Here is a 15,000-nt window from a genome sequence, read left to right as displayed (position 1 = left end):
CTTTGTTTCAAGTTTGACGTGTTAGATTGTCTGACTGACTCACGGCCTTTCGCTTTTAAGTCAATCGACCGTAATGCCTCGTCTACTTTCGCCAGTTAAATTGTGAAGACTTTCCAGAATTGCAGAGCTTGTGAAATAGTGCCGATATCACAGCTAACTTTAAATAAACATTGCACTGTTGAAATGGATAAAAGCATGAGTGCTGTTTGTTGGGTTTATTTTTTCACTCGAGGGTCAATTCACAAAAATATCGTCATTACAAAAACGAGTGTTGTGTAAAAACTGATGGAGCGAATTAAAAATAATTTGACACACATGATAGTAACATGCTATATAAAAAGTATGCCAAATTTTATTACTTCTTCTTCTCTTCTTCTTCGTTCCCGTCACGTCACATGGTCAGTCCGGTCTGGTGAATGAAGCCCACAGTGGTCCTGAGGTCGTCCTCACTTCCGTACAGCTTCTTTGAGTATGGGGTTGGGTCAGGCCAGAAGTTCCTTCTCAACTTGTTGTACTTTGGACATTCCATTAGGACATGATGTCCATTTTCATTTTCAAGTCCGCAGTCACATTGTCCAGAGGCACCTGCTCTGGACATCCTCCACATATGTTCCTTTAACTGGTTGTGTCCAGTTTTCAGTCTGAAGATGATGACCTGTTCCTTTCTGTCGAGCACCTTGATTGGGTCATTCATGTTGTATTCTGGCTGCTTCTCTCTCCATCTCTGAGACTGGATAAATTTGGCCATTTTGTTAATTTCTCCTGTTGAGAACATTGGGGAGGGTTGCTGCATGCGACTGCCTGCCTTTGCCAGTTGGTCAGCGATCTGATTTCCAAGTATCCCACAGTGTCCTGGAATCCACTGCAGTACCATGTTGGTAAACTTGCTTAGCTTTATGAGGTCTTCCACCAAGGCGTCTATATCATCCGCAAAGGACATCATTATATCCTCCAGAATTTTCTTAGCATCTGTTAAAATCACTATGTGTCTTGGTTTTTCATTTTCTGAGAGGATTTGCTTAACAGCTTCATGGATTGCATCTGCCTCTGACTTGTAGATTGAAGTGCGAGTACCAGTCGGTTTGCTGATCTCCTTTTGTTGACCATTTGTGTACTCGATGTGCACTCCCAGGCCCCCGCATGTGTGTTCTTTATTGCATGAACCATCTGCATAGATTCTTGTCCATTTTTTTTTCAGGGTAGTTTTGATCTATGCACTTCTGTACAGACTTCTTGATTTCTTCGCCGTGTTTTTGTTTTGTTGAAATGTCACCAACGGAAGTCTTGATTTTCAAGTGATTTTGCCTTTTCCAAATTGGTACTCTGATATTTGCTTTGCATTTTTGGGTCATTATTCCGTCAAGTTCGTGATCTTTTTCAATTTGCTGGGCTCTTTTAATAAAGTGGGATCTTTCAGCCGCCTAGTTTTCTTTTGTTGCGCTCTAGCGTGAAGAGGCTGATCTGTCATTGTTTTCACGTCTGTGTATTGTTTCAAAATTTTTGATTCCCTTCTTTCTGATAGAGATGTAAGTCCTGTTATGGTTTCCATTGCATGAATCGGTGTCGATTTCATTCCTCCACTTATTATCCTCATGTTGCTGTTTTGCACTTTGTCCAGTTTTTCCATTTGAGTTTTGGAGCAGTTTCCCCATGCAGATATCCCGTATTCTAGCGCTGGTCTCACATATCCTGTGTAAGTTTGTTTCAGTATATCGGAGCTAGCTCCCCAAGTTGTTCCAGCTAGTTTTTTCAAGAGTTGTGTTCGCTTTACCCCAACTTTCTGACTGTTGCTGATTTGATTTTTCCATGTTAGTCTTGGGTCAAAATGGACTCCTAGGTATTTTGGTGCGTCGTCTTTTTCTAATTCATGGTCTTCAATACGTAGCTTTGCTTTTTCGTCTTTTGGGGAGAGGCTAAATATTGTGAACTTTGTCTTCACTGCATTTATTTTCATCGCCCAGTTGTCAGTCCATTCTTTGATATTATCCAGTGTGATTTGCATCCTGTGTTGTGCCTTGATTAAATTTTGGTCAGAGCTAATCAGAGCTAGGTCATCTGCGTACATCGACATTTTCACTCCTCGACATAGTGTTTCTCTTATATCATTTACATAGAGAAGAAATAGTGTAGGTGATAGTACTCCACCTTGTGGGACTCCATGTTTTAGTTTTGCTTCTCTACTTTTGTGACCTTGTGTTGTTACTCTTGCCTTTCTTGTTTTTAGGTAGTTTTGTATCCAGTTGAGCATGTTATGGGATACTTTTGATTTTTGTAGTTTATATACCAGACCTTTTTTCCACACTTTGTCGAATGCTTTTTCAAAGTCCACCCATACCACAATTTGTTTCTTTCCATCCTGAAACGAGTCTTCTATTTCTTGGGATATGTAGGTTACTTGATTTTCAGTACTCCTGTGTCTTCTGAAACCAGCTTGTTCATTTATAAGCACATTGTAGTTTTCAAGATACCACATCAGTCTGGAGTTGATAGTTCTTTCTATCAGCTTGCACATGCAGCTTGTAAGACTTATAGGTCGGTAATTTGCGGCTTCATTTGCTTGTTTTCCTTCTTTCTTAATTGGGACAATAAAAGCCTTTTTCCATATATCTGGTATTTTACCAGTTTTCCAAGTGCTGTTGTAGAGTTGTAATAGCTTCTTTTTCGCTGTCTTTCCAAGATGGATAAGCATCTCATTTGTTACTTCGTCTGGGCCTGGCGATTTCTTTGTTTTTAACACTTTGAGAGAGCTTTCTAGTTCTTCCATAGTTAGCTTCTTTGTCATTACTTCATCTATGGCTTCCTTGAGTTCCTTTTTTTGTTTTCTGCATTCTTTTCTAACCCTTTCCTTCAGTTCTTTTTCTATTGTGTTGTCACTAATTTTTTTGAACTGCTCCATGAATAGGTCTGCAGCTTGTTGTGGACTGACAAGTTCTCCTTCTTTTTCCAAAGCGGGAGGGGCGTAGTGATTCGGTTCTCTATTTAGGGCTTTTGTAAGTTTCCAAAGTTTATTTCCATCTTTTTCGAAGTTAAGGCTATGCGTTTTTTCTTTCCATGCCATTTTGGATGTCGTTGCCATTTCTTTTTTAAAGGTAGCTTCTGCCTCTTTATATGCTGCAATATTGTCATCACAGGGGTCTGCTTCAGCCTTTTCTCTTGTTTCCGATACTTCATTACTTAACTGATTAAGATCGTCTGTCCAGAGTGGTATATAATTTTTTCTTGCTCCCCTTGGGATACTTTCTTTTGCTGCTTTTAGGATGGCCTTTGTCAGTTCTTTTGCACTTTTGTTGACATTCTTGGTTTTACAGTTTATGTTTTTGCAGTGGCTGTCTGTAAGTTGTTCAAAGCTTTCCCATTTTGCTCTTTTGTAGTTCCATCTTGGGATAGTTTGTGTTTTGTTTTCATTTTGATGATAGAGGTTTGTGATGATTGGCCTATGGTCGCTACCACCCAGTTGGGGCTGTACTGTTCTATTTATCGTCTTTGCTATATCATCTGTGGCAAATGTAAGATCTGGGGTAGATGTGGTTTTCCACGCTCTTGAGAAATATGTGTCCTCATCTTCATCATCATACAATAGTTGAAGTTTTGTTTCAATTTGCCAGTTTTCTACTGTTTCACCACGTTTGTCCATATCTCCATATCCCCAGCTTTGAGAGTGACTGTTAAAGTCCCCTAGTACCAGACATCTTTCTTCCTGGATTTTTATCTTGTCTAAATGAAGCTCTTTGTTTGGTGGGCAATAGCAGTTAAAAATCAGGAGTTCTTTCTTTCCGATACATACTTTAATTTGCTGTATTTCTGATTGCTCTTGTGTATCAATTTTTATGCCTGCGGTGGGGTAGTCGTTTTTTACTAATGTCATCACGCCTCCTTTGTGATCCTTTCTATCATGCCTTATTACCTGGTACCCTCTGATGGCAAATCTCATGTTGTCCGTGAGGTGAGTTTCTTGAATGCAGGCAATTTTGATGTCCTGCTCTTTGAGTCTCTTTTCAAGGGCTATGTTCTTCTTTGCAACGCCCTCAGCATTCCATTGGAGGATTTTAATTGTGTTTGGTGTTCCAGTCGCATGTAACCTTGATCCTCCTCCCCTGGTTCCGCAAGATGAAGTCAAGGTAACACCAGATCGCTTGGGTGGGCCATTGAGGCCCGGCACTAGGCCCGTCCGGCGGGATTCCACGGGCTTCGCACCACATCGGATTTGATTATTGTGACGTGTCATATTGGGATTTAAGCATGCAGTGGCAGTTTCCAGTTTCCTGAGATATTTGCGCCTTCCGGCCCCGCTGCTCTGTCTTCGGCGTGCTGTTTTTCAGGATTTGCTTCCTTAGCCTTTGACCATCCAAGGTCTGTCCACAAGGCAGTGGCGGTTTTGCTTCAGAGTGTCCTTCTCCTAGATCGATTGCGGTCCCCTGTTAACGAACTCGATCTGTCCGGGTTTTTGTTCGGAGTGTCCTTCTCTTAGATGGATTGCGGTCCCCCGTTTACGAACTCCATCTGTCCAGGTTTTTGCTCAGAGTGTCCTTCTCTTAGATGGATGTCGGTCCCCCGATGACGAGCTCCATCTACCCGTGGTCAGATGGTCTAAGTTGGGAATCCGGGAGGATGTCCTGTAGAGAGTCAGTCCCTTTTCACCCCTCCCCCACGTCGTGGACAACACCCACACCCAAGGGTGTGGACTAGGGGAAGCTGAACTCGACGGTTGATTTCCTCCCTTCTTCCTTCCTTGTTGACGATGCTGACCGTTGTAGATCATTCTTGGTCTGGCCTCTCACTTACGATCATCGAGACACGCAAGCCCTCCGACCGCGACAAGGTCGTATGATCCATCGGAGAGAAATTTCATTACGATAGCTCAAATATAACATGCCGTTGCTATGGTGATGTATTTAAAATCTTTAAGTGCAAATTTCTCTGAATTTTGGATCTGAGATTAGCAGGAGCCTCCCAATTTTAATCTTGTATAACTCAGCCAAAACATATGATACATTAATGAAACAGGTATCAAATTAAAACGAAAAGAATGATCTATTCAGCAATACCAAAAGGTCCAAATGTCCAGAATGAACCTTCCGGACAAAACCGTCGCGCGACGTCACATATGAGTTCCGTTGGGTGTGAAGCGAGTGCTCTATCAACTGAGCTATTGGGTTCCTCTCACACCCCCCCCCCCCCCTAAATTGTCAATAGTGAGAGAGAGTTAAATAACAACGTTTTCAGGCTATGCAATCTTCCGTAGCAAATCAACAAGACGCAAACATCATTGTGTACGAACGTCATCAATTGTAAATGTGAAAGGCTCGTGTCGACTTCCTTGCATTTATTATTAAAATGAAATAATCACTCTGCATTAGTCCTTGTGAATCTGATAAACAGGTACGAATAAACAATGTGTGGGAGGATATAATAACGTTAAATATGTGTGTATAGCTCAGCGTAATTAACATTGATTTCATTTAGGAAGCAATGTTTAGTTCGAAAAGAAAGGACGGAATGGTGCATGAAAAATCAATACCATTTCTCAAATTGTTAACAACTCGAAGTTCAGCGTAATTAACATTGAGTTCATTTAGAAAGCAATGTTTAGTTCGAAAAGAAAGGACGGAATGGTGAATGAAAAATCAATACCATTTCTCAAATTGTTAACAACTCGAAGTTCGCATTTCTTATTGTTAATTAAATTGATCGCATTAATGTCTCTTGGCAAAATAATGACATTAGGAAAAGCCCAGATAACCCGAATTGTTGTGGGCTTATTGTTGGGATGGAAATACTTTCAAACCAACGCAAAATATTGATCATCTCAACAATGTTGACTCAAGCCCATACTTGCAAATATTGCACGTCGCTGGCGGCCAATTGCCCTGAAGAAATGTTTTAGACATTCACATGAAATATATATGACAAAGTGTCGTAATCTCTCAAAACATCTTTTATATATCTTGGTACAAAATCTTTTTAATTCAAATATCAAACGGTTAAAATAACAACCCTCAAGTGGCCAGAAAATCTTAAACCTGCGACTACTTCTTTGTCTCAAGTTTTAAAAGATTTTGACAAAATGGGGTACTTCAACATTTCTATTCCTTCTGGTGGAGAAAATCACATTTTCTTATATTGCAAAAGGCTGAAAGTTGGTTTCTCTAATCATTGTATTCTACATTCATTTCATGGGGTCCGGATTCATCCCGACGCAACACCGCTTTGGAACAGGCGTTCAAAAAATATATTCTTGACTTATAAGTTTTCTAACTAAAATTTTAAAACAATTTTGATTTGTTTGCAATAGTACGAGAAAAATACAGCATGCATTGTTCCAATTACGTTTTGGCCAATCATTGTATCCTCATCCACTCTCATAGATGTCAGTTCCTCTTCCAGTTGACATGCTGAGACCACGGCCTTGACCTTACGTTCTCTGTAAGTCTTTCCAAAGGTGATGTTGTCCAGTAATGTACCGTTTTGAACCCACGGGGATTGAGATACGTAAGCAACTGAACCCTAAAATAGATAAAGAAAAAAAAAAGAGAGATTAAGATTGTTTCTCGCTTCGGTCCTCAAGTCTAAGGCTAAGGTTACACTGCGAGCGAAACGGGCGGAGCGAAGCGAAGCGATATACTTATGTGGCTTCACTGACAGCGATGGAAAGCGAGCGATTCAAAGCGATCCATGCTTAATGTGTAATCATTTCTTTCAGAGTCTGCTATGTAGAAGGGAGACAATGTGTGCATCGAGCGATGCGAGCGAGGGAATAATATGGTCAAATCTCTCGCTCCGCTCTGCTTCGCTGCTGAGATATGCCAGTCACCTCTTTATATTTGCTTTTTATGTTCTCGCTCCGCTCCGTCCCGCCCGCTTTGCTCGCAGTGTGGCATTAGCCTTAGACTGATGTTAAACACAACTAATAACTGTGGTACGTCCTTTTCATCCTACCTAGACATGTTATCTTACAGTTTTCGATGAATAAAATAAACAAACTATTTTTGGATGTTTCTTTGAGCGCGACGGAGAATGCGTGTTTTTCACTTTCCTTTGGTGATCGTAAACACTCACTGTGGCGTAAAGTTTGGAAAGACACAGGATTTCGTGCGGCTATGTGGTCTATTTGTATGACACTCGCTTTCGGATCGGAAGGTCCTGGGTTCGAGCCTCGCTCGGCGCATAGTTGAGTCCTTGGAGAAGGCTCTTTACTCACATTCTCTCACCGTACTCAGGTGTAAAATGAGTACCTGGCCATTAACCGCGTTGTCTCTGTCCGAAAAAATTGTAATATCGGCTAATAGGCGTCATGTCCCGTCCTACATGTTAAATCTTGCTGTTGGCCAGGGATCCCTTGTAAAGCGCTTTGAGCAGGTTTAGTGGATATTGCGCTATATAAAAGCTCATTTTTTTGTATGTCACACACGACGGCTAGGACCATTTACAAACGTATTTACTCCATAAAAAGCTTTTCCAAGCTTTTTTTTATCCTTCGGGAATTGGGTAGCTGAAGTTTTTAATCGAGAAACTGAACACCAAGCAAGCTAAGAGAATGGGCTGTAATACTGAGCAAAATGAATCAGTATATATACTAGAACAAAAGGCTTAGCTCAACTTCAACTAATAATAAAACTCATCAAATTGATTATATTTCACTTTTGAAATCCGAGCTTAACCCCTCTCCCCCCCCCCCCCCACACACATACACACACACACTCACGTACGTGCCAATGGAACAGGGTCAGGACTAGTGCCTCACCCCACTCCAGGCCTGAGGAAATTTTTTCCCCCTACACATGACGTAACTAAAGTAGTACTCTAGTCGGCCAGGCCCCTACACGTTGGGTCCCCAATGAAAATTTCCGCATGGCAAGCTGAATCACTTGAGAGCTGTCCACTCGACTTCTGTACTAACAGTTTACATTTTGTCTAGATTTTCTTCATTTTCACTCAATTACTGGTTTTTTTAATAAGGAAAATGTCGTCTGAATATGAAAAGGTGTTTTTGGTCTAATTGCTTATGCTTTGAAACGAAGAAAAAAATAAATCACGGGCAAATACAAGAAGGTACTGGACATAGCAGTGGCTTCTTGATCGAAACATATTCACCCACACCAACTTGCTAAATGAGTTGAGGGTCCACCCGAGTGACTTTCACAACTACTTGCACATGGATGAAGAGCAGTGACTTCTTATATACTATCAGTAGACAATGATGAAGAGACATATTTGGAACTGTGAACATTGTGACTCCTTTGATAGGAAGGGAAGACACAGTAATGAGGGCAGCTATTTGCCCACATGAGAGGTTGACAGCTACATTGAGATTTCTCGCGACAGGCAGATCGCATGAAGACCTAAAATTTCCAACGTGCATATCACCCCGAGCTTTGGGTCGGATTATTCCTGAGACGTGCAGGGACATTTGCAAGTGTCTTGTCGGCCTACATATAATAACATTCTGTCTAGATCTTAAACTTTCAAAACTTAACATAATATGGTTCAATGAGACGACTATTAGGTGGAATTTGTATTGACTAGAAGTGTGAGGTAATTGTAATGACCTAGCTTGTTGAAATCTATCCACAAATGCCTACTCAAATAATTATTATGTCTGGTTTAACATATACACACACACGCACGCTTACACATATACACACTCACTCACACTTACATTTAGACACTGGTATTTATGCATGCCCTCTTAAATAAACACTTGTCGAGAAAAATGTACTGTACTCATATTGTTTTTAAGTTAATGATAAAGATAACCAAAACTTGATTTTTCAATCAAAATTTATTAAATAAATGTTTGTAATAATGGTATTATTTTTTTTCTATAATCACTTATACTGTTTAATAAATATTATAGTTCTACAAAATAAAAAGACAGATTGAAATTCATTAAATGAAAATGATAGACCAAAAAAGTTCTTAGCTTGCCAGAATTTGTGTCTTAAATGCATCACCGGTTGAGTAACCACTTTCCCTACCTTTTCTGGCTATTTACGAGTCGGAAAGAAATAGCAAATGATCAAAATAAAAAAAGACTTGGTTCATATTGCTCCTCGAATCCAGAGCCCGAAACTTGAGAAGCCATAGTTTTTTTTATGTTCTTTTATCTATGATCCACGGAGGTTGGTGATCTTGCTAACAACTGTGTCCTTATAATAAGCCACGGGGTAAAATGACTTAACAAAGTTTGTAAGCTCATCATATGCTTTCTCCCTCTTGATTTTATTTGAATAATCTTTGCTTTTCACCTTCCAAAGACATTCATGAGCTCTATAATGTTCAATGAAGTGAAGCGTCCTTTCCTTCGTCCAAGAAGCCATCTTAAAAGTTAATATAATTATAGACTTGGTAGATAATTTTATTGCTAGGAAGATTTGTCTGTAGCAACAACGGTCGATCAAACAAACTTGGAAAGAAACAATCAAATGTGTGTCATCCTATAGCAAGAAGCCAAGAAAAACTATTCATTTGTTTCAGTTTCGGTTTTAAAATTATAGGCTCAATACTGGAGACGATAACTAACTGTATGTTATTGCTTTCCAAGAATTGACACAATTTTATGAATTCGCTTACGCGCTGCCTACGAAGAGAGCTCAGAGACAGAATGCATACTCTCGGTGAAGGTTATTGTTGTGAACAGGCCTACTTCACGCATCCCATGGAGTAATATTTTCCTAAAATAAAAATGTTTTTTCTTGTTTATATATTTTTTTCTTCATTTCATCTTATTCTTTTTGTTTTTTCTTTTCTTTTCTTTCTTTCTTTTTTTTTTATCATATATTTATTTTTTATCGATTTGTTTATTAACGTTTAACAAAGTCGACTTAATAATAATGTTTGAAAAAAAAAATGACAAGTATGCTAAATATTTTCTTATTAACTTCTATTCTCAAGAATTAGATAAATACGGACCGGGGGAAAAAACATAAAATACAAATACAAATAAAACACTGCATTGAGTTCGTATTTGGTATCAAATCGATGGTAAATTTAACGTAGAATCCGAATATGAAGTCAAACTAACAAACTTTTAAATTTTTTGTGGGTTTTTTTACACGGCCACTCCCTCAAAATCCTGGCCTGGGGTAAAAATATTCGGTTCTTCATAAAATCTCGGACCTATTCCGCGCCTGGTTCCGCAACCTAGGAAATCGCCCACACACGCACGGTTTTTTTTTTTTTTTTGACAGTTTTGCAAAACCGAGGCGAGAACCTAGGCAGGGAACGTACTTGAGTGGGGGGCTTTACGGGAGAATTTATATCTCAGAACGCCCATTCGGCGCGAGATACGATATGGCATCAAGATGTTGCATTAATCGTTTTTAATTGCTTTTCTGTAGTTTGTTAAAAGAAGTTTTAAGTCCCTAACATTTGTTTTTAAATTCTATTTCATTGAAATAACTGTATTCATGTTTGTTGGTGAATCGATAAACCAAAAGTAGAGGTGCCTAAATTAGCCAAATAAAAGAGGGGAAGAGAAAAGAGGGGAGAATGCCAAAATGTGCCAATGTTTGATGGCATTATTTTATTCTCTAATCCCCTTCGTTGTTTTTAACTCTCTCCTTACCGGCCATTTCCGGATTTCCACACTTCACACCCAACCAAATAGATTTATTTCACACTCAAACACGAAATCTGTTAGTTCTAGCTAGACATATTCTCTTTTGCTAAACGAGCTCTTCAACACAGCGTTAATATACTTTAACTATAGCAAACATTTTCAAATATTATGATGATTCACAAAAGAAATCAGAATGAGAAAATTGTTGGCTGCATCGTAACGAATATGACAGTTTTCCTATGGGTGGTAAGGAGGGGGGGGGGGGGGGTTAAAATAGCTTAATGTCATGTTTCAGTGAAACATCTGAGCCTATTATTTGTGACCCTTCGTCTCGAAACGGTATTATGTCGAGATGAGTGGGACCCCGAAAACTGACTTTAGAATTAAATTGATAGTAAATACCAATTTTTGAGCTTTTGCATTATGAGAAATTGTCGTCATTCTCTAACATAACAAATCCAAACAAACCCCAAGTTTCATGTTTTTGTCAATAAATTCTATTTTTTTGCACCCAAGTCATCCCGACATAATACCGTTTAGAGACAGTGGGTCACATTTCAACTGACATGCGAAGTGCAGGGCATTGTCAATGTACAGCTATACTGATCACTGCAGGGTCGATTTTAACTCTCTCCTTACCAGCCATGTTCAGGATTTTCCCCAAAACTTTACACCCAACTAATACAAAAATATATTTTTTATTACTCAAACACAATAGCAGTAAGTTCTAACGATAGATAATTTCATTAGCAAAACATGCTCTACAACGCACTGTTCATTTTCTTTAAATGTTATGATGTACAAGAGAAGTTTCAATAAGAAAACTATTGGTTGTACCGTAAAAAATGTGACGATTTTCCTGTAGTTGGTAAGGGAAGGGTTAACTCAAAACAAAACGTGTCTTTGTCATTTCTCTTAAATATAAAAATAGCATCGCAAACGATTAACAAAAGAAAAAAAGAGACGATTTAGAAAAAAACAAAACGACGTGTCTTTTTATAGTCATGGGACAGCGTGGCTGAGTGGTATGTTCTTTGGTTCGTACCCGAAAGGTACCGAGTTCGACTATCCGCCGCGTATTGTGGCCTTGAGCGTCACTTAACCTTAGCTCACTTAGCGGCACTGCACTGCGGCTGACGCTGGGTTATTGCAGTCTACCCTTGGAATAGTTCCTAAAGAAAAAAAATTTCCCCTTAGGGATGAATAAAGGGCAATTATTATTATTGTTGTTGTTGTTATTATTATTATTATTATTATTATTATTGTTATTATTATTATTATTATTATTATTATTATTATTATTATTATTATTATTATTATTATTATTATTATTATTATTATTATTATTATTATTATTATTATTATTATATTATTATTATTATTATTATTATTATTATTATTATTATTATTATTATTATTATTATTATTTATATATTTCTTTATTTATTTATTTATTTATTAGTCAATAAATCCAACAATATCCGATGATGTCACCACTATCCATACTTATCAACTCACGACACAGTAAAAGCCAATTACATTCGTAAATTTTGATATAACGTCCTTCCAGTCAAACGACTTTGCGTCTAACACATGATACTCTGCGTCTAACACATTATGCTTTGCGTCTACCAGATGATGCTCTGCGTCTAACTCAGGATGATCTGCGTCTAACACTTGATGCTCTGCGTCTAACTCAGGATGCTCTGCGTCTAACACATGATGCTCTGCGTCTAACTCATGATGCTCTGCGTCTAACACACGATGCTCTAACGAGTGATGCTCTGTGTCTACAAACGATGCTTTGCGTTTAACACATGGATGCTCTGCGTTTGACACATGGTGTGTGCGTCTAAGACACGATGCTCTGCGTCCAGCACATAATGCTCTACGTCTAGAACACGATACTCTGCGTCAAACACATTGTGCTCTGCGTCTAACACATGGTGCTCTGCGTCTAACACATGATGCTCTGCGTCTAGCTCATGATGCTCTGCGTCTAGCACAGGATGCTCTTCGTCTAACACATGGTGCTCTTCGTCTAGCACATGATGCTCTGCGTCCTGCACATAATGCTCTACGTCTAGCTCATGATACTCTGCGTCTTACACATGATGCTTTGCGTCTAGCACAGGATGCTATTCGTCTAGCACATGGTGCTCTACATCTAGAACATGATGCTCTGCGTCTAACACATAACGTTCCCATCTAGCACATGATGCTTTGCGTCCTGCACATAATGCTCTACGTCTAGCTCATGATACTCTGCGTCTAACACATGGTGCTCTGCGTCTAACACTTGATACTCTGCGTCTAAAACATGGTGCTCTGCGTCCAGCTCATGATGCTCTGCTTCTAACACATGGTGCTCTACATCTAGAACATGATGCTCTGCGTCTAGCACAGGATGCCCTTCGTCTAGCATATAACGTTCCCGTCTAGCAAATGATGCTCTGCGTCTAACATATGACGCTCTGCAATGCTCTGCGATGCTCTGCGTCTAGCTCATGATGCTCTGCGTCTAACACACTATGCTCTGCGTCTAGCACAGGATGCCCTTCGTCTAGCATATAGCGTTCCCGTCTAGCACATGATGCTCTGCGTCTAACATATGACGCTCTGCAATGCTCTGCGATGCTCTGCGTCTAGCGCATGATGCTCTGCGTATAACACATGGTGCTCTGCGTCCATCACATGCCGCTCTGCATCTAGCACATGATGTTCTGAGCCTGGCGCATGATTCTGTGCGACTTTCGGACCTTCATCGTATTTAACACAAGGACGACATTCATGTCCCTGTGTTTATGGACGGAATGTTAAATCAGATCTGCAAATAAGTACAAGTCGGGTAGAGGTCAATGGGTTTGAAACAAGATAAGAGCTATAGACCGTTCCAAGTCCCGTACGCACGAAATATTGCATATTCCTCCAAAGTTACGAAATGTGGTGCTGTGATTTTAAAAAAATATTAAAGTGACATTACGAATTTTTAATACCGATTGTGATAGACTAGCCCAAACAGTTTTCCCATAATGCCGAATTCCTTTGATCTTTTAATTAGTTGCAATAAAAGTTGACTCAAACTTTAAATGTTTACAATGATAGTGTGTTGATTCACGGGGAAAATATTCACAACAAAGTTGTATTCAGTGGCGTTGCTTAGCAAATAATTTTGGGTTGTTTCAAATGGTGAAACAATAAACATCATTTAAGAAGTACTTAACAGTACTTAATGTCACGAACAATTATAGTTAAAAACACAAGTTGAAATCCATTAAAAATATCAGTATTCTTCGACTGCGGATCGACCCCCGGAACTCCCGATTACCGGTCACACGTGCTAACATTACACACCACAGAGGTAACCTGATAATTGGGACGATTTTATTGCCAGATTCTTCACAAGAGTAGGTGATTTAGGCTGTGAACTGTGAACCCTAGCTTGCATTACACAAATCATACATTGAACACGATTGGACGAGGACGAAGAAATTATAGTGTAACTCCACTTTTATTTCTTTTTTTTTTTAATATCAAATTGAGAAAGTAGGGAGCAGGAACTGGTGTAAGATAAAGATCTGAAAGAGTGTGAATGAAACAGTGCCAGATAAAGCAAGAGAGGAAATATAATAATAATAATAATAATAATAATAATAATAATAATAATAATAATAATAATAATAATAATAATGTACATTTATAAGGCGATTATGCCGAAGCTTCGAAGCGATTCACATTGACCAACAGGAAAAACATTACACACTGCAGATTCGGACATACGAACACAAGCTCACACACATCCAATTACACACAAACACTCACACACACACACACCATCCGTATACACACTGTGCATACATATATTTATATATATATATATATATATATTATATATATATATATATATATATATATATATATATATATATATAAGAAAGGCTCTGGATTAAAATTGAGTGGTCGATAGTGTCAAACGCGGCTGACAAGTCGAAAAGTGCAAGAATTGACACTTCGCCATTGTCACACGATAGCAATAAGTCATTGACAATTTTCAAAAGCGCCGTCTCTGTACAGTGTCTTTTCCTGTATGCAGATTAGTATTTTTTTATTCGTTTATTTGCCAAAAAGTGGTCTCTTAGCTGTGTCAAGACAAATTTTTCGAGAATCTTAGAGATGAAGAAAGATTAGATACAGGACGGTAATTTTTCAAATTGTCAGAGTCTGAATTTGGTTTCTTAATTAGAGGAGTTACAATTGCTGATATTTATAGCAATCAGGCCCAGATCCAGAGGTTAACTAATCTTTAATAATCTAGGTTACATAGTCGACGGTTGAATCTAAACATTTCATGAATAGGATCAATGGCGCATGAATTGGGTGCAGAAGAAACTATGACATCTCTGACTTCTGAAGAGCTAACGTCCCTAAATCTATGGAAAGTC

General features: G+C 38.9%; 2 protein-coding genes across 2 annotated transcripts in view; one reads left to right on the top strand and one right to left on the bottom strand.

Moving 5' to 3' along the window:
- Positions 1-15,000, top strand: part of LOC144958043 (uncharacterized) — a 120,524-nt gene that overhangs the window by 3,347 nt on the left and 102,177 nt on the right. The window lies entirely within an intron of this gene.
- Positions 5,354-15,000, bottom strand: part of LOC144957598 (multidrug resistance-associated protein 1-like) — an 80,618-nt gene continuing 70,971 nt past the window's right edge. Inside the window, exons 18-19 of the mRNA XM_078888940.1 lie at positions 6,328-6,504; positions 5,354-5,368 (exon numbers count right to left, since the gene is read on the bottom strand). Of these exons, the coding sequence (XP_078745066.1) occupies positions 5,354-5,368; positions 6,328-6,504 (192 nt within the window). The remainder of the gene's footprint in view (positions 5,369-6,327; positions 6,505-15,000) is intronic.

The sequence above is a fragment of the Berghia stephanieae genome, chromosome 12, assembly GCF_034508935.2.
Source record: "Berghia stephanieae isolate SIO BIC M18660-M18661 chromosome 12, UCSD_Bste_1.3, whole genome shotgun sequence".
NCBI lineage: Eukaryota > Metazoa > Mollusca > Gastropoda > Nudibranchia > Aeolidiidae > Berghia > Berghia stephanieae.
This window is presented reverse-complemented; position numbering and strand designations above follow the sequence as displayed.